The sequence below is a fragment of the Dipodomys merriami genome, unplaced genomic scaffold, assembly GCF_024711535.1.
Source record: "Dipodomys merriami isolate MVZ:Mamm:240054 unplaced genomic scaffold, mDipMer1.0.p SCAF_19, whole genome shotgun sequence".
Lineage (NCBI taxonomy): Eukaryota > Metazoa > Chordata > Mammalia > Rodentia > Heteromyidae > Dipodomys > Dipodomys merriami.
This window is the reverse complement of record NW_027203270.1, coordinates 4,631,368-4,657,697: the sequence shown is the minus strand read 5'-3', so window position 1 is coordinate 4,657,697 and position 26,330 is coordinate 4,631,368. Positions and strand designations below refer to the sequence as shown.

General features: G+C 44.8%; 1 protein-coding gene across 1 annotated transcript in view; it reads right to left on the bottom strand.

Moving 5' to 3' along the window:
• Ypel2 (yippee like 2) overlaps positions 1-24,120 on the bottom strand; it is a 45,337-nt gene extending 21,217 nt beyond the window's left edge. The window contains exon 1 of the mRNA XM_070027048.1: positions 23,816-24,120. Coding sequence (XP_069883149.1) covers positions 23,816-23,932 — 117 coding nt within the window. The 5' untranslated portion in view covers positions 23,933-24,120. The remainder of the gene's footprint in view (positions 1-23,815) is intronic.
• Positions 24,121-26,330: the final 2,210 nt, after the last annotated feature.

Sequence of the window (26,330 nt, the reverse complement as noted above, 5' to 3'; positions counted from 1 at the left end):
GAGGAATTGGACCTAGGGCTTCATGCATGCTAGGCAATCATTCTATCACTAAGCCATATTCCCAGCTCAGGCTTTGACTTGAAACATCAAGACTTTTCTAGAAGGTATTCCTTTGGAAGACCTGCCTTTCTAATTAAGAAGAATGGATCAATCTGTCAGAACTGATGAAAATATTGTAGGTTACTCAAATTCCCTATTTACTTAGCAACTGTCTAAATTTCATTCTCTTGCTCAAGTAGGTTTACTTTCAAAGACAATATTACATAGTTGAAGATTTGATGATGATATGCTTCACTGTAAATTAATGAATATAAATTCTGGTTTAACAAGTAAGTAGCTAACTATGTGTTCAACAGAGATGGGTCACTACCAAATGAAAGTATGATTATTTCACAGCCCTTGAAAAAATAATTCAAGGCTAAGACCTTTCAGCTAAAAAGCTCCTTAAATTGCTTCTTCTTCTTTTTTTTTTTTTTTTTGGCATCTGGCAAAGAATGATTAGAAGTCTGCTTGGAGAGCTACAGAGAGAAATGTAATCACAGTCTGCTGAAATCTCATTCAGTGAGCTGAGGTCTGGATGGCAATGATGACCTCAAAACATAACATGACCTCATCTTGTTTGAATTTCATAGACTCATGACCACTGAAGTGTGAAGGACCCTTGCATAGCCAACCACTTACATGAAGCATGGCTTTTGCCAGGTTACTACATAACCTCTCCTTAGCATTTTCTGAGAGGGAAAACCTACTTCCCGGGGAAGCCCATTCTACTGTCAAACTCCTTATATAGCTAAGCTCTGTTACCTGAGAGCATCTACCTTTAGATCCTTTGATACTAGAACTCTTTGGGTTACAGACTAACATCCTTGCCCACAACAAATTTCCTTTATAAAGGCCAAATACCTGCCAGTTAAGAAGCTTGGTACATGGGCTGGGAAGGTAGCTCAGTGGTAGAGCTCTTGCCTTGCATGCCTGAGGCCCTGGGTTCGATTCTTCAGCACCATATAAGCAAAAAGAAAAAAGCCAGAAGTGGTGCTGTGACTCAAGTGGTAGAGTGCTAGCCTTGAGCTGAAAAGCTGAGGGACAGCGCCCAGGCCCAGAGTTCAGGCCCCACAACCGGAAAAAAAAAAAAAAAAAAGAAGCTTGGTACAATGCAAGAATCACGTACAGGATGAGCCCATAAAATTCTATCATCTAGTAATATCACTCCATGATGTTTGCACAATGAAGAAATCTCCTAGTGATGCATTACTGTGACTACATCACCATCATTAAGCAATAAACTGCAATTCCGTGAACTGGATTCAACTGGTCCTAGAAAGGACCCTTCCTGTGCTTAGTGATGTCACACCTCTGATCGGCTTCCTCAGCAATGAAAAAGGGTGGCAAAATTCCTTTGACTAGCCTCTTCCAATCTTCCACAGGAGGTATGTATGGCTTATATCTCCTCCATCATGCTCTTGGCCTCAATTTTCATCCCAGCATGCACTCAGCCTTTCATTCTCCTGGAGATGCTCAAAGTGTATGGCCTTACTTAGGATGACTAACTGGGCTTCAGGTTAGTTGTACAAACTAAAGGAGGTTGGTTAACATGTTCTCTTCCATTGTGGCAGTTGTCAAAGCTTGAGGCCTATTAGCATATGCCAACTAGCAACCTGTGTTCACATACCCTCGGGAACTGGATTTATAGAATATGCAGTAATAAAGTGTGAAGGAAGAAATATTACTTAAGAGGATCATAGAGAAATCACAACCAAAGAGTCTTAGAGGAAAGAGAGGGGAGCATGTCACAAAGACTGGGCATATCGGCAATACCTGGTACTTCCTCTAGAAATGAACAGTACTGGGTCAGAATAACCAACCTGACTACTTCCACCCCTGCCAGGTAAGGCTGGGGTAGCTTGCCTCTAACTAGGAGGATGTCCTTGGACAGAACCCTGATGCCCTGAGCTGTAATTGCATCATCTGTGAAATGAAGGGGTTGGGCAAGGTCTCTTCCAAAGGAAAGGGAACATTCTGGGAGTCCATGTTCCCAAGAGAACAGCCGCCTCATGCACTAAATGAACATTTGACTCAAGAGTTAGACTTCCTGTTTATGTATGGTTAAAAAAAATGGGTCTTCTCTGTTCATCAGCAGATCTATCTTATCTGATGATTCAAGATTCTCATGGTAAAGATGTAGAAGCTTAAAGCCCTTCCACGTGGTCTGCTTGTTCAACCTTCTTCCTCAGCTAACACAAAAGCACTGGCCTCATTGTGAAATTCTGAGAACTAGAAAACTAATTCCTGGGCCAAAAAAATGAAGTGTTTTGTCAACCTAACACAATCTATGACAGTAAAGAATGAGGCAGAGGGGCTGGGAAGGTGGCTCAGTGGTAGAGCGCTTGCCTTGCATGCAAGAGGCCCAGGGTTCAAAACCTCAGCACCACATAAGCAGAAAAAGCCAGAAATGGTGCTATGACTCAAATGGTAGAATGCTAGCCTTGAGCTGAAGAGCTGAGGGACCAACTGGCCCAGGCCCAGAATTCAAGCCCCATGACCTCCCCACCCCCCCACACACACACAAAGAATGAGGCAGAAAATCTAAATGGCCAATGATATGAGAATGTCTCAGAATCTTATGGTATGGTTCGATGAACAAGTACTGTCCCTCCATAATTAGAAAACAACAAGTATTTAATGTACAGCTATGAAACTTGGTGGGTACCATTGAGGATATTGCTTGTTATCTCTGCCCAGAAGCAATGTCCATGAAAACCAGAAGACAGGACTAAAAATATGCCAAGAACAGGACAAGATGATCACAGTAAATTAAGAAAATTAGAGTTTAAGATGGGTGGGGCTGGAAAGGCTAAAAAGCACTGGGTACAGGCTGGTTCTAGTAGAGTGGCTTCCTTGGAAATGAATTTAAGATGGAAGACCAGCCCAGGGAACCTATCCCAGGGATGGAGCAACTGGAAGTGTCTATGTATCGCCAATATGAACTCCTGTGTTATCTCTAGTCTCACCTCATACTTATGTGAAAATCGTATTAATAAATCAAAATGATCCAAATGGATGTTTAAGACATTAATAATTATTCTTTTAAGACTTGCCCATGGGCTGGGAAGGTAGCTCAGTGGTAGAGTGCTTGCCTTGCATGCCTGAGGTCCTGGGTTCGATTCCCCAGCACCACATAAGCAAAAAGAAAAAAAGCCAGAAGTGGCACTGTGGCTCAAGTGGTAGAGCACTAGCCTTGAGCTGAAGAGCTGAGGGACAGCGCCCAGGCCCAGAGTTCAGGCCCCACGACTGGACCCCCCCCCCCAAAAAAAAAAAGACTTGCCCAATATGTAGCCTAGATTGACCTCCATCTTCTTCCTGTCTTCAGCCCCCAAGAGAATTACAGAAGCTTATATTTTCTATAGCTTGACCACCTGGGATATTTATTTATGAACCATCTTTCCTCTTAATTTTATCAATTTTTATCAATTTTATCAATTTTTCCTCTTAATTTCAACGTGGAATAAGCAGGTAGTATTCTCTGCATTTTAAAGGTGAGGAAGGGTAGGCGGCAGATGGGACTAGATAGTCACTCCTATAATCCAGATCTCACATCTCCCCGGCTCTGCCAGCCAGCCATCTGCATACTCTGTTCCCTGAGCACTGTCTACTGTGTGCAAATCTGAACACGGGACAGTAGCCACTAATCTTGCCTTATATTGATGGGAGTGAGAGAGACAGTGTGGCAGTAATTCTGAAAGTAGAACTTGTTAGTTTTTAAACAAGGACCAGCCAGTTGGACCAAGGAGTGGGTGTTTCCATGAAAGTTCCAGCACTTTCATGTTGCTCCATGAGCTGAGCCCAGCCAGGATTGCAAGCCATGGTATTCTGCAGCCAGCTAAAGAGTCTTTGATTAGGTCTAGAGAGGGACTCAATTAGCATCATGGAAATACAGAGCAGATTTCAGAAAGGAAAGGTCAGCCACAAGCCCCAGCATTTGCTATCAGCCATCTGCCAAGCAGGAAGCACTACTCAGATCTATTTTTAATCATCTTCCCTAGGCTAGGGCTCCTGGGAGAATGTAGAGGCCAGGGTTATTCCAACACAAACATTTAATTGCTACCTTTCTGTACACATTTTTAAACAGTCTCTGGATACTCAAGATCAACTTACATATAGAGAGAGGTTCTGTCACGCTGGCAGAGACAAGGTCATCATTGAAAGAAAGCCATGGGTGGGGATCACTCCTTGGGGAAATGACCTGCGGCTGTCTGGGATATCAACTAACTCTACATACCTCGATAATCCCCAGAACTAAATTCTAGGTATTTACTTTGGTTGCAACTGCCACGGAAGAGATAAGAGTCTGAGTCCAGGAGTATATATAAAGCCACTCCCCAAAGAAGCGAGACCAGCAAAGGGATCTGTACAAGCTTCCTGGTTGCTCCCGTCTTCATTTTATAAGTCTATCACTTTGGAGAAAGGCAAATTAAAACCAGTTCAGCTGGGCAGTAACCTCATTTATTACTCAGCTTATGGAATGGATAGAGAGAATGGGGAGAGGTTTCATCTCAATTCACAAGGGCCCAGGCCTGTATGTACTGGGGCTGGCCCATCAAAACACAGGAACATTTTGTCCACTTGGCTGCTTCCCTCTCCTGCTTCAGCAGCAGTCATGTCTCAGCTCAATCTAGCCCAAGGAATGAGACATCTCAGAAAGGTTTGGACCAGGTATCTGGCACCGCCAGGATAGCTTATTCAGAAACAGAGGCTGGCTCAAGCAGCCCCTACATTCTCTTGGCCCACACATGGAACAGAGTTTCCTTGTCCCTTGACACTCACAAACTTTCAACCTTCAATTTCCACCTAGAGGTAAAAAGCCTAAGCATATGTATAACTGGAGCCCAGCCAAGCCAAGTTCCTTTTGCCAGTAAAGGCCTGGGGCTACCACCCAGGCCTGCCCCGCCCAACAAAACCCAGGGAATCTGCAGGGCCCACAATGCACAGGTTTACAAAAGGGTTTACTAAAGAGGTGGCCACTTCTCCCCAACCCCTTGCCTTGCCTCTCTTCTCTTAGAGGCTTACGTGCCAATGAGCAAGCAGCCAGTGGGAAAGCTAAGCTGAAAGGGCACCTTGGCTGTGGGATCACTGCCTGAGGATGTGAAATAAGAGACTGGGTATTTCAGGCAACTTAACACTAGCTCCAGAGGAGCCAGAGGACAAGTGTAGGAAAGAACTGAATAGATAGTCTTGGGCTTCACTGGAGCACAACCACCCCACCCCCTCTTTTGGCTAGGGGCTAGAATCCTCCTTCTTCACTCTTCCCCAGTGATGGAAACTCTGCTCCTTAAGCCCCTGGCAAGGTGGGGGGGGGGCAGCAGCGAGGGGGGGGGGAGGCCACTGCACAGGGTCACTCCCTCTGACCCAGTTGGACCACAAATAAGGGCTTCTCAGCCCTGCTGACTCCCAAGTTTCTCTTCTTGTCTGGTATCGAGAGAAGGGAGTTAATCAACAAACAGTTGAAGAAAGTTTAACTCTGCCCTTGCTGAGGTTCACCCTGCTCTACTCCCCCACGCCAGTCATGGCTCTAGGTGCCAGAATACCACCCGCCCTCGACCCAACAACCAAACAAGAAGACAGAGCAGAAGCTACCTTGGGTGTCATGTTTGGTCCAAATCCCAAGAACAGGGGGTTCCCAGATTTCAATGCCAGGATGATGGACTGGGAAGGACCAAGAGAAAGCACTATGCTGAGTTTCTTGGCTAATTCAGAGCCAAGATTTAAGCTGTGTACGAAGTGGTGGGTATTGGGGTCACATCTGCAATTCCTAGCTTTGATATTTTATATCTAATGTCTTGGCTAACCCAGTCTGTCTGAGCCTTACTTTCCACATCTGACAATGGGACAGTGGTAGTATGTTGCTTTCTGGGTTGTCATGAGGAAAAATATGTGATTCAGGAATGGAGGTGTGGCTCAAATGCCACAGCACCTGTCTACCAGGCTCAAGGCATTTGTTGAAACCCTAGTACCACCACCAGAAAAAAAGTGGCCCATTATAGTGCCTGCCATTTAATAAACAGTGACAGGATAACTCTATTCATGATGATAGGAATAAGCATGCTTCTGGGCCTCCAGCAAGTTACCAAGAATGGGGCTAGCCAGTGAGAATGGACAATGGTAACAATAGTCCCTTAAGGTATCTGCCAAGTATTGAAAACACAATTCCTACCCCAGTGACTCCCAACTATCAGTATTAGTTCATCAAAACAGGATAGGTAGTTCTAGTTAAAAAGATCTGTAGCAGAAGTTGCACTGTAGCTCAAGTGGTAGAGGGCTCGCCTTGAGTTGAAGAGCTGAGGGACAACGCCTAGACCCAGAGTTCAAGCCCCACGACCGACAAAAAAAAAAAAAAAAAAAACCTATATAAAAAGATCTGTAGCCAGGCATGGCAATACACACCTATAATCCCAACACTCAGGAGGTAGAGACAGGAAAATTGGTCCAGTTTCAGGATAGCCCAAGCAACAGAGAGAGACAGACTTTCTTTAAATAATAGTAATAATAAAGCCAGGCACTGGAGGCTCACACCTGTAATCCTAGCTACTCAAGAAGCTGAGATCTGAGGATCATGGTTCAAAGCCAGCCCAGGCAGGAAAGTCTGTGAGATTCTTATCTCCAATAAACCACCAGGAAACCAGAAGTGGGGCTGTGGCTCAAGTAGTAGAGCAATGGCCTTGAGCTGAAGACCTGAGGGACAGCGCCCAGGCCCAGAGTTCAAGCCCCACAACCGACAGCCCCCCCCTCAAAAAAAGAAAACAAAATAAACAAAAAACACAAAAAGCCCTACCAGAGTTGAACTACAGTGAAACAAGCCTGAATTGCTGGCTTTGTACTTATAAGACCCTGGAGAGCAAACACTCCTTAAACCTTGCGTCTTCAGTGACTTGCTAGGGTCCCTTGACCTATCACAAATCAAATCTGCCAGGTAAGAGTCTCTGAGGGGGCTGGGAAGGTGGCTCAGTGGTAGAGCACTTGCCTTGCATACTTGAGGCCCTGGGTTCGATTCCTCAGCACCACATAAGCAAAAAAAAAAAAAAAAAAAAAGCCGGAAGTGGCGTTGTGACTCAAGTGGTAGAGTGCTCGTCTTGAGCTGAAGAGCTGAGGGACAGAGCCCAGGCCCTGAGTTTAGGCCCCACGACTGGACGCGGCCCCCACCCACCCAAAAAAAAGAGTCTCTGAGGGAGCTGCCTTGTTATTTCAGGTAACTGATAAGACTTGGGAGCCATAGCCCAGGAGTCTGTTTTCGGATCCAATTTTGACTATTTTTCAGGCCCTAAACAACATGAAGACTATTTCACAGTTGTTTCCCTATTATGTTTCCCCACATTCCCTGTTCCAAACCTCATGGCTACATCTGAACTCTTTTTTCCCCCCAGATAAATTCTTTTTTTTTTTATGGTCAGTGGTGGGGCCTGAGTACTGTCCCTCAGCTCTTCAGCTCCAAGGCTAGCGCTCTACCACTTGAGCCACAGCGCTACTTCTGGTTTTCTGAGTGGTTTATTAAAGGCAAGAGTGTCACAGACTTTCCAGCCCGGGCTGGCTTTGAACCATGATCCTCAGACCTCAGCTTCCTGAGTAGCTAGGATTATAGGTGTGAGCCACCAGCGCCCAGCTTCTCCCCCCATCTAAATTCTTTAACTCAGTTCATCCTTCAAAATAGTAGTAGAGCTGAAATTGCCAGCTTTCAACAATTCAGAAAGCCTCACTGAATTAAGCCAGGGGAGTCAGGCAAGACAGTGCCCAGGCCTCAGGGAGCTTATTCAGGCCTCTTCTCAGAGTTCTGGCTACTCATCATTTACATCAATGATTTACCTGCTTGCTGCTGAGCTGGAGGCCATCACCAGGGACAGATCGACCCTGATTACTAATTATAAACAACCATGGGCACCTTATCAATGCTTATTCACTGCATTATGATACAGTATCAACACTGCTATTCACATGAAGCTCTAGGATATACAGTTTATAGAAGCCAGACAGCTGGTTTTCCAAAATAGGCCATGCTTCAATATTCTCATCCAATCTCAATCAAATCCTACCACTCCCTGGCTTAAATCCCTCTAGTTCCCACAGAATGAGTCTAGTTTGACTTCTACATCCTGTGTGATAGCTTGCCACATTTTATAATGACCCACCTTTCATGTTAAATCATATGCTACCTATGGGTAGCTCAGTAGTCCCAATATCTCTATACCTGTCAAATAACCATAGGGGTTAAGTGTCTTGTCCAACAATACACTGAAAACTCAGTGTAAAGCTGGGCCTGAAGCAAAAGCAACCTGATTGTCATTCCCGGCTTTGAGGATGGCATCCCTGAGTCTACCCTCCCAATCCCCCAGTTCTCCCATTGGAAGTGAGGACATTGTAGAAAACTGTGGACTCTAACATATGGTAGAAACCTGCAGACACTAAGTGACTGAGGTTGAAGTGGCATGAATTCTCTGTGCAACTAATTTGACACCAGAGGGCCAATTACAACCTGTCAATTAGTACAGTGCCTCAGCCACTACACTACCCATACCAAATGCAGCCACCAGGGCCATTGAGATTCCTCTGGAAATGATGTAAACCCATTTCTCCAGCATGCACTTCATAACTGTCAATTCAATCAGCCAACCTAGGAATAAACAAACAACCCCAGGGCCAAAACTGGGCCTCTCACCTAGTTTGTAAAGAAAATGTTACTGGCACACAGCCACAATCATTTGTTTATATATTCTCTGCAGAAGTTATATCTGGAGACTATATAACCAGAAAAGTCTAAAATATTTACTATCTGGCCTTTACAGAAAAAAAAAAATTGGATCTAGCCCAAAGAACCAGGAATTAAGACTCCAAGCAGCCTTTTTCTCCTACCATGGTTGGGGCTGCTCTTACCCTGCAAGTTTAGCAACTGGCTTCTGAATGAAGTCATTTCTTTTTTTAGCCCTGGTTAACAGGCCTGGGAACCAGAGATGTTGCTTGTCAGAGACAGGCAGGAGCCTGAAACACCTAGCAAGTGATGGTGCCTAATCGTGCTCAATATATGTTTATTGAATAAATAAAGGAATGGGAAGTTATCCAGTCTGGGCCCTGAACAAAAGTCCATCCTCCCTCCCTCCCTCCCTCTGTAGTTTCAAGGTGACCAGTCACACAGGTGGCTGGCAGCAGCCTGGTGACCTAGATGTGTCAGACCTTATCTTATCGGCTTTCCTCCTTCCTTATGTACTTAGCCAGTGCCTAGCCGCACAGTGCCCAGGGCCCACTGGCCTGTTGTTTTTATAGCAAAGCAGACAGGCAGGGAGGAGCTTTCCTCCCCCACAGATGTATTTTGCTCTCCTTTTTTTCCTCTGATGAGCAGAGGATGAGAGGAAAATATGGGGACGTCAAGCATGCAGAAGCTCCATCAAGCCTGGTTTCACTTGTTTGTAGGGTGGTTGTTGTTGTTTTCTCTCTCCCCAGGTTTCCTGGGTGAATTGGTCTGAGAAAACTGTTTTTGCAAAGGCCTTCTCACAACCTGACAATTGGAATATTCTGCGTGGAAAGAGGCTGCTGGGGGTACAGTTGAGGAGCTTCTTTAGAAGGCCCAGAGTAGTAACAAAGCAGCCATCGCCCTGTGGTGAGAGGTTCTGGCCCTGATTACACACACAATTCCCCCCAAGGACATAGAGTAACCATGGTTAGGGCTGGGAAGGTGGCTCAGTGGTAGAGTGCTTGCCTTGCATGCATGAGGCCCTGGGTTCAGTTCCTCAGCACCACATAAATAGAAAAAGCCAGAAGTGGCCTTGTGGCTTAAGTGGTAGAGCATTAGCCTTGAGCTGAAAAGCTGAGGGACAGTGCCCAGGCCCAGAGTTCAGGCCCCACGACCGACAAAAAAAAAAAAAGGGGGGGGGTTAGTTTTACCAGCTAGCTGGGATTGAAGTGACAGGAGTGGCAGGGGGAAAAAAAGGCCGAGTGCATTGAACATGTCACGAAAAATTATCCAATCCGAATGACAAGCAATGATGGAATGATGGAAATGAGTTCTCAGCTTGGCCACAGAAGGCTACAGACCTGGGCTGGGAAGGTGGCTCAGTGGTAGAGCGCTTGCCTTGCATGCATGAGGCCCTGGGTTCGATTCCTCAGCACCACATAAGCAAAAAGGAAAAAACTGGAAGAGGCGCTGTGGCTCAGGTGGTAGAGCGCTAGCCTTGAGCTGAAGAGCTGAGGGACAGCGCCCAGGCCCAAGAGTTCAGGCCCCACGACCGGACCCAAAAACAAAATAAAAAAAAAAAAAAAAAGAAGGCTACAGACCTGGCTGTAAATAAGGATCCCCATCTGTGCTGCGCCCTACCCTCTTCTTCAGATGCTGGTGCCCAATGGTGCTTACTGGGTACAAGCTCAGTGAGCGCAGGGCTTCCTGAAGTCTGCCATCATGTACTCACTGTCTGACAGCTACGAGTTCGCTATATTGAGAACCAATGATAAAGCTCAGTGCTGGAGGTTTCCCTCTGAGTTCTGGGTTTTTCCCTTTGGTTCACTGAAAGCGCTGGCTACCCCTTGAGCCATGCCTCCCGTGGTGTTGTCTTGCTTTGTCAAGGGCTTGCTTTTCTGTCCTCTTATCCAGCTGTGTGCTAAACCGGCTACTGTGAAAGCTCTTGCTAGGGCCCACTCCACTGGGGAGAGGAAAAGAAGCTCTGTGGTTCCCCCCCCCCCAGATAATTTTCCTTTGGGCATCATAAATTGTCCCTTTAAAGACCCATAAGAGAGAGGGGGTGGGGGCAAGCACCTGCTCTTTCCCTGACATCACTGTGGTCTGGAAGGGAGGGAGTTTAGGGACTGATTAGATGTTGCTGTTGTTTTTAGCAGCAGCTGGTGGAGCCATCGCCTCCTCTCTTCCTCTCCTCCTCCCCCCTCCTCCTCTGAGTCACTGTCCTGCCAACAGCCACAGACTGGGAGGAGAGGGAAGCCAAGAGCCCCACAGCCCTGACCTCAAGGATAACACTCTGGGTTACCAGGGCAAGCCCTCCCTTAGTTCTGCTAAGCTTTGGGAACAAAGGTATCTGAGATTCTTTTTTTGTTTTGTTTTTCTTTTTAAGATAAAGAAAAAAGCTCTCTCCAAAGAATCCCGCCCCACCCCCTGTGCCGGAGCTGCACCAACAGAAAGAAGGAAACTGAGAAGCAATGCTCAGCTACGGCTCCAACACCCGGCCTTGAAACTCTCTTCCCTCTGCCTGAGCGGCTGTAGTCTCAGTAGATGGCTATTGACTCAGGGGTCAGAGGCACTAACCACCTGACGGTTTATAGGGGAAGAAGTAGGGGGAGATTTTTTCCATTTAACTTATTCTAGGGAAGCCTCACTGCTGCTTGCAGATAATGCCCCAGAGAGCAACAGTAGAAGCTGCTGCTGCTATTTATCTCTGGAGACCTGCTGGTCCCCTTAGAATTATAAGGGGCAAGAAAGAGGCATAATGATTAGAGGCCTCAGGAGACCACTACAGCCACTATATGGCTACTGTAAGCAGTATGCCCACCTTTGGTCCTCAGTTCCACCCAGACCTGAGCTCCTCCCATTCCTGGAGTTCCTGCCATACAGCTAGCCCCTCCCTCTTCCCCTCCCCCCCCCCCCCCCAGACCCACCTGAACTCCCATCTACCTTACTTCCAATCCCTCAGACCCAGTTGCTACCTAGATAGTGGAGGCTGCCATGTGCTCTCTCTGGGGCAAATTGGCTGCTCTAATAAACATTATAATAATCTTTCTCCTGTACCTGCCTGCCTCTGCATGGTCCCCTGGCATGGATGTGATGGATCCTTTCAGCTACAGTGCAACAGCTAGGATTCAAAAGGAAGGAAACAAGCAAATAAGGCAGGGGGCCAAGTTATGTCTGAGGGCCACTTTCCATTTGATTTTGCTTAGTCAATATTCACAGAATAATAAGTTACTAACATTGAGCATTTACTGAGATCAAACACTAACTACTTTACATTGATTACTTAATTGAATTCCCACAAAAGTCCTACCAGATATCTAAGTTAATATCAGTCCTGTTTTACCATTAAGAAATATTTCACTGGTTTTTGGGTTTGTTTATTTGTTTATCAGTCATGGGGCTTGAACTCTGGGCCAGAGCACTGTCCCTCAACTCTTCAGCTCAAGGGGAGGGCTCTACCACTTGAGCCACAGTGCCACTTCCAGTTTTCTGAGTGGTTAATTGGAGATAAAAGTCTCACAGACTTTACTGCCTGGGCTAGCTTTGAACTGCTATACTCAGATCTCAGCCTCCTGAGTAGCTAGGATTACAGGCATGAGCCACAGGCACCTGGCTTCACTGCTTTACTCTAAGTCAGGGTTTAAACACAGGTGTCTAGTAGCCACAGAGGCATGTGGCCATGGATCATCAGATGCTGTTCTGTCAGAATCAGAGGATGGGGTGGCAGGAACAGTAGACAAAGGCAGTCTATTTTACTGCACTCTTTTAGTTGATAAAGGAGAGGTGGACAGTCTTGCAAGATCACAAGGATTTTTGCTTTCACTCCCTCACCTTCAGGACTTCCTCCAGAATATACAAGTGCCTGTTTCATGCAAGACAGTAGGTGGTGGTGGAGAGTACAAAATTAACTGCTCTCCATTTCTTTTTAGGGCCTTGACTTCCTAGTCGATAAAATAAGGTGTAGAAAATCAAAGTCCAAAGGTCTCTATGTTTCTAAAGTTCAAGAGTCTATGATCCCAGAATACTCAGAACAAAAAGAACGCCATTGACCATTATTGTACTTATAACCTGATTTTGGGAATTGTAATTCTTTTGCACAACTACTTAACAATTAAAAAAAAAAAAAAAAGAGGGCTGGGAAGGTGGCTCATTGGTAGAGTGCTTGTCTTGCATGCATGAGGCCCTGGGTTTGACTCCTCAGCACCACATAAGCAGAAGGAAAAAAAAAAGCCGGAAGTGGCACTGTGGCTCAAGTGGTAGAGTGCTAGCCTTGAGCTGAAGAGCTGAGGGACAGCGCCCAGGCCCAGAGTTCAAGTCCCACCACTGACCATTAAAAAAAAAAAAAAAAAAAAAAAAGAATGTATCTATCAGGCATGGCAGCACATATCTAACCCAAGCACTCAGAAGGCTGAGGCAAATTGAGCCAGCCTGGACTACAAATAGTCTAAGTCAGAAAAGAAAGGGGAGGGGAAGGTAGGGAAAAGAAGGGGAAGGGAGGGGAGGAGAAGGAGAAGAGAAAGGGAAAGGGGGAAAGGAAGAAGGGGGAAAGGGGGAAGAAGGAAGGGAAAAAGGGAGAAAGAGGGAAGGAAAGGAAAGGAGAAAGGTAAGGAAAAAGGGAAAAGGAAAGGGAAGGGCAAGGGAAGAGGAAAGGAGGGAAGGAGGAAAAAAGTTGAGTCCAACCACAACAGCATATTCCACAGTACATGCCAGTCATCAGTAACTTTCAAAACAAACAACAACAAAAACAACAAGAAGTAGGCAAATGAGTTCTACATGAAGGTCCTGAGTTCAATCCCCAGGAAAGAAGTAATTAGAAAAGAAAGCAATGAGGATTCTCCAGTTAAGAAAAATAGCAGTAAGGAATAAGTATAGGATCTACTCTGCATATTATTGACAGACTAACCATAGAGAGCCCGTGGCTAAAGGGTTACCCAGGCTATACTGTACAGCTGTGATGAAGAGGGAATGGGTAGAAGCAGATGTGGACTGTCTGGCTTCTAGGAACCTTAGCCTTAGGCAAGTCAGTTAATCCCTACACTGAAGAGATGTTGTAAAATAGGGGATGGAGTAAGTCTGGAAGAATTCCTGGCACACAGTAGAGGTTCAATAAATAGCAGCAATGTAGGGTTATTTTTTTTCCCCCCAAACTAGAGTTCTTTAGGACGGCAAACCTAATCTCATCTACAACATTCCTGCATCCCCTCAAGAATCCTAGCTCTCAAAGTGCAGAAATTGTGTTGGTTTCCATCTCTTTGTCCTTAGCACCTAGCCCAAAAGCCTGCCTTAGCATATTATTCAACAAAACTGTACTAATGTAAAGGGAGAGTCCTCCCACATGGGTTGGAGTTCAGCAGCCACTTCTTTGTCTCCCCTCCCACCCCCCATCATCACTACCACCAAATTACCCAGTTGAGAAAGTTTCTTGCTGGCCAAGGTGGTACACACCCAGATTAACTCAGGCAGAACGCTGGAGTAAGGACCAGCCTGAGCTACATAGTAAGACTCAAGTCTCCCCACCCCCTCCCAACACTCCTTCTCCATAAAAGAAAAAGGTCTCTTCGAATTTTGAGTAGGAACACAACTTTGTGATCACCAGTGCTTCCTAAGTGCCCAGACACTAATATACAAAGGATGTATGATTAAAACCTTATTCTAGGCATTTGAGAACCACAGAGTTAATTTTTGGGGCACGCCTCATTGCTCAAGTCAACATTTCCTCTTGGTATTTAAAGTAACCACATAGAAAGGATCACGTTGGAGCAGATTTGTGATCCAGCTGCTGGCAGTCTGCAGGAAAAACAAAACAAAGAAACAAAACAAAACAAAAAACAAAGATGATTCACCAAACTTGATCTCCATAAGCTCCCTGGATAACAAATTAGTTAGCAATGCTACCTACATTTTTTTGTTGTTGTTTTGCTTATTTTTTGTTGTTGTTATTAACAGTCCTGAGGCTTGAATTCAGGGCCTGGGCACTGTTCTGAGCTTCTTTTGCTCAAGGCTAGCACTCTACCACTTGAACCACAGAACCACTTCCAGCCTTTTCTGTTTATGTGGTACTGAGGAATTGAACCCAGGGCTTCATGCATGCTAGGCAAGCACTCTATCACAAAAGCACATCTCCAGCCTTTTTTGCTTAATTTTGGTTGTTGTTGTTTAAGTTCAAATATCATGATGTACCCCAGGCTGGCCTAGAATTTCCTATGTATCCCACGGTGTCCTCAAATTCACAATCCTCATGCTTTCATCTATGGAGTGGTGACATTTCATACATGCACCATGCACCACCAGGTCAGGAGCTGTGGAACACTACTTTTCACAATGAAGAAGTACAATTCAGGACATAGAATATTTCTATTTCTCTGCCAAGCAGGACGAGTAATTACTGAATGCCCCCAGGTGCATGAACATATCCAGGCAACATCAATGATTACTCTCAAATTCCCATTTCTAGTCTCTTCCTCAGCAGCTCCTCTACATCCTAATAACAGCCAGAATTGGCTAGCTAGTCATGTTACTATGTGCTCAAGTTTTCAGCAGCACCAAATTGCCAAGAGAATGAAGGTTGAACTTCTAGTGTCCTACTCTTTCAATGTATTTTTTTTTTTGGGGGGGGGGGGGTCCGGTCGTAGGGCCTGAACTCTGGGCCTGGGTGGTGTCCCTCAGCTCTTCAGCTCAAGGCTAGCGCTCTACCACTTGAGCCACAGCACCAGTTCCGGCTTTTTTTTTCTTTTTTGCTTATGTGGTGCTGAGGAATCGAACCCAGGGCCTCCGGCATGCAAGGCAAATGCTCTACCACTGAGCCACCTTCCCAGCCCTCAATGTATTTTCACACAGTCCCTTTATATCTAATCCAAAAGAATGGCTTCATTCTTCATGCTGCTCTTTTTATTTTATTTTTTTTTCCAAGTAGTAGAGCATCAGCCATGAGCCGATGAGAAATTTATTTTTTTTATTTAATTTTATTTTATTTGTGAACATACTGTACAGAGGGGTTACAATTACATGGGCAGGATAATGCGTACATTTCTTACCAAGCATTGCAGCCTCCTCCTTTGTTTACCCTTCACATCCCTTCCCAGCCTCCCCCCTCCCCCCCAATCCCAATCCTTCTCCTTCCCTCCCTTCCCCCCCCCCCACCGATGTTGTAAAGCTCGTTTTGGACATGACAACTTGTACTTCTCATTGTTGCAACAGGTCCACGCTGCTCTTTTTACAGGCCTCTCTCATCCTATTCCACACATCCAGGTTGCTTCCAACCACAGCTCCATGCCACTTCTGCCTTGCAAGAACTCCCACCAAAAAAAAAAAAAAAGAACTCCCACAACTTCATTTTCCGGACAGATCTTAAAAGATTTGATTGGTTTATCATTTGCCCAACAAAAAGTGAAAACTATTTAACTGGGGGGGGAGGGGAAGCTGCATATACATAGAATCACACTTCCAATTAGCTTCAAGGGGTCCTAGAAGCTACTCCAGCCTGCAACTCCCTGATGAAAAGCTCTTATATAGTACTAACAGTCATTCACTCAAATATTGTAAGAATCCAGGAACCATGCTAGTGCTCCAGGCTGAAAGATAACCTCCTGACCATCTCCTCAAGCAGTGCACAGGTTAACAGCACCCCAGGATTGTCAAACTTGTGACAAGTTAAGAACAATTGGAAGTGAAGCCTTCAAGATGATTAATGAACTCATTTTATCTGGGACCTGAACTCAGAGCCTATATACTCAGGGTCTATCTACTCTACCACTTGAACCATACTCTAGTTTTTTTTTTTTTCTGGTTTTTATTTTTATTTTTTTGTCAATCAGGGAGCCTGAACTCAGTGTCTGAGCACTGTCCTGAACCTTTTCACTCAGGGCTAGTGCTATACCACTTTGAGCCACAGCGCTATTTCTGGTTTTCTGGTAGTTAATTAGAAATAAGAGTCATAGACTTTCCTGCCCAGGCTGGCTTTGAACTGCAATCCTCTTACCTTAGCCTTCTAAGAAGCTAAGATTACAGGAGTCAGCCACTGGCACCTGGTGCGCACCCTAGTTTTTCTACGTTGTTTCAGGTAAGACTCTGCCTCCCAAGTAACTGGGTTTACAGGCATGTGCCAGCACACCCTGTGAACCAAAGTTTAAGGATGAAATTTCTGAAGGCATTACTCTAATATCTATTGTAGAGCTCTACACAGAGGTGGTGCAGTACATACTTAGTCTCTGTGCAATGATAGAATGTAGAGGCTAAAAAGCAAATACTGACCACAGTTTTCACTATTATCCACATATACTAGAAATTCAAGGTCCAATGAACATGTCCTATTTAGACCAGCTATGCCACACAAACTGTCCAGCCTAATTTATGCCTCATCCTAGCCTGAATTAGCTCAATCTGTCTTGATGGAAGATACCATAAGACAGAACATTTACTAGTTTCAAATAATTTCTCTTCACCAAGAAACAGAGTAATCTATAAACACATCTCTTGGTTGAGAGATTTTGTGTTCAGACTTGGTTCACCTGTCACCCCTTCCTGGGTAGCCAACAAATCACTCTATAAAAGAGCTGACATTTCCTTAGAAGGAGACAAGACTTTCAGAGGTAAATTACTTGAGGAAAAGATGTAACTGAGGTCAAAGAAGTAAATTCTCCTTACAAAGCCAAATCTGTTAAATGTGTTTTGAAATAGGCTGAATTGGAACTCTTCTACAATTTATCATTTTCTGTGTTTGCCATACGCAAGTGCTTCTTAAGAAACACTGCCATTTTTAACAAGAAACAAAGAAAAGGAGGTATGGTACCCTAAAGCTATCATATAGGTCTTATAAACATTTATAAATTTCCATGCAATCTTATTTTTTTTTTGTCAGTCCTGGGGCTTGAATTCAGGGCCTGGGCACTGTCCCTGAGATTCTTTTGCTCAAGGTTAGCACTCTAACACTTGAGTGACAGAGCCACTTCTGGCTTTTTCTGTGTATGGGGTACTGAGGAATTGAATCCAGGATTCATGCATGCTTGGCAAGCACTCTACCACTAAGCCATGTTCCCAGCTTGATTTCCATGCAATCTTATTGTTTCCTCTCTATTTAGTTTTTTCTTTGTTGTTGTTGTTGCTGTTTTGTCAGTCATGGGGCTTGAACTCTGGGCCTGGGCGCTGTCCCTCAGCATTTCAGCTCAAGGCAAGCGCTCTACCACTTGAGCCATAGCACCACTTCCAGTTTTCTGGTGGTTTATTGGAGATAAGAGTCTCTCGGACTTTGCTCCCCTGGGCTGGCTTTGAATGATCCTCAGATCTCAGCCTCCTGAGTAGCTAGGATTACAGTCGTGAGCCACCGGCAGCCCTGCTTCCTCTCTATTGTAAAAACAGAATACTAACTGTATTCCAATGGTTTGTTAATTTGGTATATCACATCTATGTCTTACTGAAAATCTCAAAAATTAGATTCTAACACATTTTGTAACCTAGAGAAATTTAGAGGATATTTATCTGCAGGATTTTCCTCTTAGAGTACACATATTCTTTATGAATTATGCTGTTTGATGTGACAGTAGAACTAACACTATCACTACAACCCAGCACTTGCCATGACACTTTCCAGTGAACCAAGGGAAAAGAAATGAGGACAGTTTTAGAAATAATAGTACTGAATTTATTCTTCACATCACATTTTTAGGACATTAATTTGTTTTTTGTTTTTTTCTTTTTTTTTTTTGTCGGTCTTGGGTCTTGAACTCTGGGCCTGGGCGCTGTCCCTCAGCTCTTCAGCTCAAGGCGAGCGCTCTACCACTTGAGCTACAGCGCCACTTCCGGTTTTCTGGTGGTTTATTGGAGATAGGAGTCTCACAGTCTCTCCTGCCCGGGGTTGGCTTTGAACCGCGATCCTCAGATCTCAGCATCCTGAGTAGCTAGGATTATAGGCGTGAGCCACCAGCGCCCAGCTAATTTGTTTTTCTTCTGTGCCACTCCTAGAGCTTGAACTCAGGGCCTCAGTGCTGTCCTTGAGCTTTTCTGCTCAAGGCTAGTTAGTGCTCTACCACTTGTGCCACAATTCCACTTCTGGCTTCTTTCATGGTTAAATGGAGCTAAGAGTCTCGTGTACTGGCTGGCTTTAGCAATCCTCAGACTTCAGCCTCCTGAGTAGCTGGGATTATAGGCATGGGCTACCAGCACCTGACTTCAGGACATTAATATTTTATTGGTGGGTGGCAGGAATTAAAAAGAAATGATGCTCTGCCCTGACAGGAGAGTCAGCAGGGCTGAGACAGAGCTCTGTACTTCCATACCATTATCTCTATGTCTATAACCTCTATGCCACGGCTTTTGGGGTACATGTCTTACTGGGAATCACTGGTTTAAAACACTACAGGCTCAGAGGCAGAAGTGGGAAAAGGGAGTATAGGGCTCGCCTTTTGGCAGACACCAGATCAATATAGACTTCAGAACATCTTGCCCTCTGCATCTCTTCTCAAAGTAATGCTGCAAATAACCTCAAAGTAGGAAGAGAAAAACCCAAATGATACCAGTCAGCCCAGTGGAACCTGGTAGAGAACAAAAACAATTTGCCTCCTCCTATGTTCCTGAAAGCAAGGCAGGCCAGGGCTGCTCACAGCAAGCATAGCCAAAGTTACGATGTAGAGATCCCTGGCTCAGATGCTTTGTGACCTCAGGTTGATCACTTGACTTGCACGTGGCCTGTTTCCTCATGAACAGAGCTTGGGCTAAATTATCTGCAATTCTGGGAACCCATAAGACAATTGGTTAAAAAAAAGTAAAATAAAAAAAGCATGGGTGGGTGAGAAAAAATTCCTCCTCCTACCTGCTCTGGACACCTATTCTATGGCCTCCTGCAATGCCTTTCCTCCAAGAACACTAAAGCAGCCTCTGTGTCTAAGAATGAAGTCACAAGTGTCTAAAATGGGCTTGTGATCAACTAATTTCCTACTCTCCAAAGGCCTATTGCACAATTTAGCAGTGGGAAGGAATAGAGGTAACATTTCACACAAAGCTTTGTCAAGACCCAGGTTTCCATTAATAGATTGGTGACCACTGATTTAGACTATTCTCACTCGAGGCAACAAATTAGTCTGAAGCTATTATTTCATAACCAAAGTATATTTTTGTACAAAAGATGGCATGATTAAGAAAGAAACAACAGTGTGAGCAATTCCTGGTGCCAACTGAAAATACCTCTGCATGCAAACACTCCAGCATTTAGAGCACAGCACCCCCTAAGAAAGAAATTGTAGGATGCATCAGCACATTCCCTAGATAGTTCTATTATCAATTCAAAGTTTGGATACACACACACACACACACACACACACACACACACACACACACACACACACACACACACACACACACACACACACACACACACACACACACACACACACACACACACACACACACACACACACACACACACACACGGAAAGCCTGTGTTGCTTTCTATACACACCGGCTTTCCTACTCCTACTGCCCACTGCCCTTTCTTCATTTCCAATACTTAGGCTTCACGTTCCAATGCAAAACTATCAACTATCATGGCTAATTTAAACCTATTTAGTACCAGCAGGAATAATACCCTTAGACCTATTCCTCCCTTTGCATTTTTGGACAATAAGGACAAGAGAAGCAATTGAACTACTTTAGATTTGCACAGAGCTTTGTAATTTGCAAACCACCCACATATCCATGATCTCATCTGAGCCTATAATAACACAATATAGAAAACCAGCTCCTTCCCCAGTGAGAAATATCTTTCTCCTAAGATGTCTTTCTCATGGTAGCTCACATTGTCCTTATAAAGAGGCCAGAATAAACCACATGCAATGGCACACACCAACTACCATCCTTAATGGACTTAGAAGAAGACCATCAAGAGAACAGCTGGGTGCTGGTGGCTCACGCCTATAATCCTAGCTTCTCAGGAGGCTGAGATCTGAGGAGCATGGTTCAAAGCCAGCCCGGGCAGGAAAGACTGTGAGACTCTTATCTCCAACAAACCACTCAGAAAACTGGAAGTGGCACTGTGGCTCAAGTGGTAGAGCACTTGCCTGAAACTGAAGAGCTGAGGAACAGCATCCAGGCCCAGAGTTCAATCTCTGTGGCCGTCCAAAACAACAACAACAACAAGAGAGAACATTATCTTTCCCCATTTAATGAATGACAGATTCAGGGGTTGAGTAGCCCACTAGAGGTAACTAAGCCTCTGTACATACAAAATGAGCACAGGATTCTTTCTAAAACCATATCAATATAGACCCTAGTTGTTTAAACAAACAAACAAAATTGCCAACAAAATGCTGAGCTTTCCAGACTAAAAGGCCCTGTTGCAAGTACAAAGTATCGTTTAATTGCACTGCTGTATGGGCTCCAATGATCTTTAGAGGCTGCCCAGATCTTAACTCCCACTGTGCAGATTCTGAAACCGCACAGGAGATTAAGTCAAGAGGGGAGAACAGGAGGGACATTCTCTCCTTGAACTTTCTTCAGGAGAAGAGGAGGGGAGATGCAAAGAAAGGCCCATTTTCTAAGAAGGGAACTAGGGTGATGATCTTTCCATTAAGTTGACCTGCATAAGAATGTATAGATTATTTAATGCCGGGGGTGGCTGTGGAGTGAAATAAAGGAATCTTTGTACAATGCCAACCACAGTTCCCTCACTCTTTCCCCATAGTCAGGCATTTCACCCAACCCCTTAAATCATCTAGCTCTAATGCACCCCATCTGTGCACCGGCTGTAGCCAATGAAATCAAAGTTGTGCTGACTTTGGCCTAGACTTGTGAATGAGCCTTTCTGCCCCCAAATGGGGCAGAAAGGAGGACATGAGGCCAACAAAGTCTTTTTTGCTCATTACTTGTCTTCGAGTCTCACGCCCCATCTATCCATTTAATCATTTACTGAGCTCTTACCATGAACAACAACACAACCAACTCAAGGATATGAAAAGAGCTCATGAAGAAGCATTAAGTGATATTCTGCTGTGTAGCTCCAGCCAGATCAGAGACCCTGTACACCCAGTCAAATGGGTCAGATATAAGAAAGGCCATTACCATCTACACATATTCCACTTCTGCCAGTCTTACAAAGCCCAGCTCAAATCATTTCATTTTCTGAAATAATCTTTCTTCTCTGAGCTTCCTATTTGAGATCCTTGGGCAACTCTTACGAGTCTCAGCTCCTCCAATGGTATAAAACATGGCTAGCTGCATTCTTAAAGATTTCTTGTGGGGGCCAAGTGGAATAGCCTTTAAGCAGTTTTTAGGACATGAATGTTAATTTTCAGATTACTAGTAACTCAATTTGGGGTGGAGGTGGGGAGTGGTAATTGGTTCTGGGGCTTGATCTCAAGATGTCTTACTCTGACTTGGCTTTTGGGCTCATGGTTAGTGCTCTACCATTTTATCCATCTTCTAATTTGGCATTTTGATGGCTAATTAGAGATGGCATCTTGAGGACTTTTCGGCCAGGACTTGTGGCTTGGAACCACAAAACCCAGATCTCAGCCTCCTGAGTTGCTAGGATTACAGGCATGAGCTACTGGCATTATCTCAATTTCTTATGCTACCTGGTTTTCCCACTAGATACAAACACTGTCTTTGGAGGTTTCAAAAAAACATCCAGGGTCCAGAGAATTGGATGCTCTTTTCTCAGTACCACAGCCTCTCACATACATGCAAACTTCCAGACAAGGAGCTACCCCAGAAATCCAAGAGACACTTGAGATTAGACAAATTAGCTGATATAGAAAGGGCTGGGAGTGTGACCCAAGGGGTACAGCACCTGTGTAGCAAGGACAAAGCCCTGAGTTCAAAACCAAGTACTGTCAAAAAAAGAAAAAGGGAAAAAAAGAAAGGTATCTAAAGGATAGTTGAAGTATAAATAGCATAAAGGAGAACCATTTTCAGAAATGCAGAGAAGAGAAAGTGGGACAGCATAAAAGTACAGCCAGGATTTAAGGGATCCAGGCATCGGGCTAACAATTACTATATACCCCAGAATAGACTGAGAACAAGGAATTCCATCCTCCGGCCCGATCTAGAGAATTTCAACTACCATAGACATGGGTTGTCCAGCCAGCTAGCTAGCCAGTAGTGTTCTGTAACTATTGAGCCCTCATCCTTCTCTGGCTGAAGCTACCAAACCACAGGCAATGAAAGCAAGGTTGTCTTTTCCAGTAGTGCTTGTGCTTGTAAATAGATCAGGAACATTTGTTTGGATCTGCAAAAGGGCTTTTTTTTTTTTAAACCATAATGGCACTTTAAGTCCAAGTCTTGGTGAAAGATGTTTAAGGGGGGAAAAAAGGTCGCCCTTGTTTCTTTGTCACTCAGCCTAGTAAAACCTGTTTGTCCTCCTCTAAGATCTAGGGCTAGGGGAGAGGTAGCTCCCCTAGGAATGCTACTGGAAGGATTCAGTTCCTGGATTACACAATTGGGACAATCCCCCCCCCCCCAAGCCCCAACTTTAGAAGCAGTTGTCAAGGCTCCTCAGAGAAGACTGGTCCATTCTTTCTTCTGACTATGATCAAATGTCATTCCTTATTAAATCACGCATAGCCCTAAAGTCATTGGGTCGGCTTTTCAACAGGCCATTTTCTCCCCCAAAGGTCACTCTTTTGGTAATGTCACAGCTTCTCAGCTTGCCCAGGGGCTTGCCAGGAACTCTCTAATCAATTCTCTGAGAGTATTGGGGGGGATATAACTCAGTGGGAGAGCACTTGCCTAGCATGTGAAAAGCCCCAGGTTTGATTCCCAGCACTGAAAAACAAAACAACTCTCCTCTCCCCTTTCAACAAAAAGACTCTTCATCTAGCAACCTAAGCCATGGCAGTGTGTTCTAATTATTCCTTAGCCCCTCTTTTCTCTAGCCTGCAACTTGCCAGTCCCTCCAAGCTTCCAAAGATGACATCTAATTTCCCAAATAAATTAAACTATGATCTGTCCCTGCAGAACTTGGGAGATATTTCTCAGTTGAGTGGGTCAGCCATCTTTGTGCAAAAGATGGAGTTCCAAAGATGGTGTCTCTGTGAGGGCTTCTAAACCTCTGTAATACTAGGAACCGTTAGTGCCCTCCCCAGGGGTAGGGAAGAAAGGCCTGCAGGAGACAAGTACCTTAGAGATTAGTTCATCGTGATTGGCCAAATGAGCTCTGCAATGGATGCAGCTGTAGGTCCGGTGGCAGGAGGGCAGATATGCCTGGAAAGTCTTAGATCTTGTCATCTTCACCATTGGCGCCGCTGAGCGTGGAGTGAACTCCGGGGCAGCCCACGAAGCACTCCCACAGGATGGGTCGCACGGGAAACACCGAAAGACACAGGTAAAGGCCGTGGTTTGGCAGTGGGTGGGTGTGGGGCAGGCTCCACACACTGGTGATGTCTTCAGAGGAAGGACCCTCAAGCAGAGGTCTAGGGCTGGTTCTCAGCAGCCTGAAGGGCCAAGATAAGGGAAACCTCATTAGCTGGTGGAGCAAGGATTCTGGGAAAGTAAGAGAGCCACATATGCAGAGTGATACAACCCCTTTCTCTGTTCCTCACACCTGTGACCAAATTGTCCAATGAATGAGAAAGAAGCCATTCCCGACTTGCTGTTTTGGAACTTAGCCTCAACACAGCACTGTCATGTCCCTAAGGGTTAACCAGCTCATTTGAGATAAGTGAGTCCTTTTGCAATCCCTTGCTCAGAAGTGCCCAGAAAAAAGTCAATGAATGAGAGGAGATGGGTGGGGTTGGGAGAGATGGAGAATTACAAGAGGGGTGACGATGATCAAGATGTACTAACAAGATGTAAGTACTGACACTGAATTGAGACCCTTTGTATACCTAAGTAATAAATATTGATGAATGAAATTAAGAGCATATTAGAACTCCTGCCTTTGAAAATTGTAGTGGCATGAATTATACCAGAATATCTTCGAACAGCAGGCTTCCCATTACTCCTCCCAGAATACTAGTAGCCCCTCCCCGCTTCCACACACACACACACACACACACACACACACACACACACACTCAGCCTCAGCTTTTTATTCTTGTTTCTTGCTTGTTTGTTGTTGTTGGGGTTTTTTTTTTTTTCATTTTTTTTTGTTTTTGCCAGTCCTATGGCTTGAACTCAAGGCCTGGGAGCTGTCTCTGAGCCTCTTTGCAATCAAGGCTAGAGCTCTACCTTTTCAGCCACAGTTCTACTTCTGCTTTTTTTTCTGAATAGTTTATTGGAGATGATAAGCTCAGGGACTTTTCTGCCCTACCTGACTTCACACTGTGAGCGTCAGATCTCAGCTTCCTGAGTAGCTAGGATTACAGGCATGAGCCACAAGTGTTGGGCTAGTTCTTTTATTCCACTGAGAACCAAAGACACAGAGAAAGTGGAAGTGACTCCCAGGGTATGCGAATGTGCAGGTGAGCCCCAAATATGCAGGTGAGCCATAAAGTCTGAGCCTACCTGCCCTTCCAGGGTTCAACCTGCGAGACTCTGGCATCTTTCTATTCCCTAGACATCAGTAATGGTGGTGGCGCCCCATTTGCCTCCCTCTCAGGAGATACTGAGTGTTAATTAACACCTGTATCCTGCTTTTGAAGATGAAATTATATAGAGAGATTGAGGGGAGGCAAACAAAATGAGATCTTACTTGGTGGATTATGTCTGGGATTCATCTGGACATTTAAGGGAAAGCCCATAAATCACAGTCTGCTTTCTTTCTCCAAACCTCACTGGCACCTTTCCCACCACAGCATTCAGCCACTCTACTCCTGTACTGTCTGAATGGCAAATGCTACTGCCTAGTACAAGTCTGTTGATAGTGGGCATTAGCCTTTATCCAACAGTGAGAACATGTCCTTCTGTAGCTCTGAGCCAAGTTGGCTGCCCATCCATTGAGTCTCATATATATGTGAGATGTCTAACTACCCAAGGGATTCACACCTTCCTATAGGGAACTAGGGATGATCTTTTCCCTCCAATGACACTCTCTTTCTCTCTCTTTGTTTCTCTCCCTCCCCCCACCCCGCCTTCTCTCTTTCACACACACACACACACACACACACACACACACACACATACTCTCTCTCTCTCTCTCTCTCTCTCTCTCTCTATGAACCCAGGGCTTGCTTCTGCTTATGTAAGTTCTCTACCACTTGAGCTGCACCTCCACAGCCTTTTTGCTTGTATTTTGCTTTTTTTTTTTTCAAATTTTTTATTGTGATTAAGTGGTTACATAATTTCCCAAATTTCTCAGTATTGTGGCATAGTGATGCTCAGTTAAAGTCACAAACACATTCTAATTTCCTGGAGCAAATTGTCTATCACAGTCTATAACATTTATGAGTTCTATGAGCTTTGGGATACAGTTATTTCTTCCACATTGGGTGATACGTCCATTTCTTTTGTTTTGCATAGCATCAGCTGTTCTCTCTTTCCCACTTGTTCCCTCCCTCCCATCCCTGCCATTGAGTTGCTTAGTTCATTTTGGTTAATGTCCAGTGCAGCTGATGGGTCCCGCTGTTATATGTTTTTCCCAGATTCCCTCTAGTTCTGTGTCGTCTTCCTGGTTCCCCTCCGGTGTACACATATATACCATACATGTGATCAGCAGCATGGGGTTATTTAGTAGTGATTCGACCAGATGAGTGGA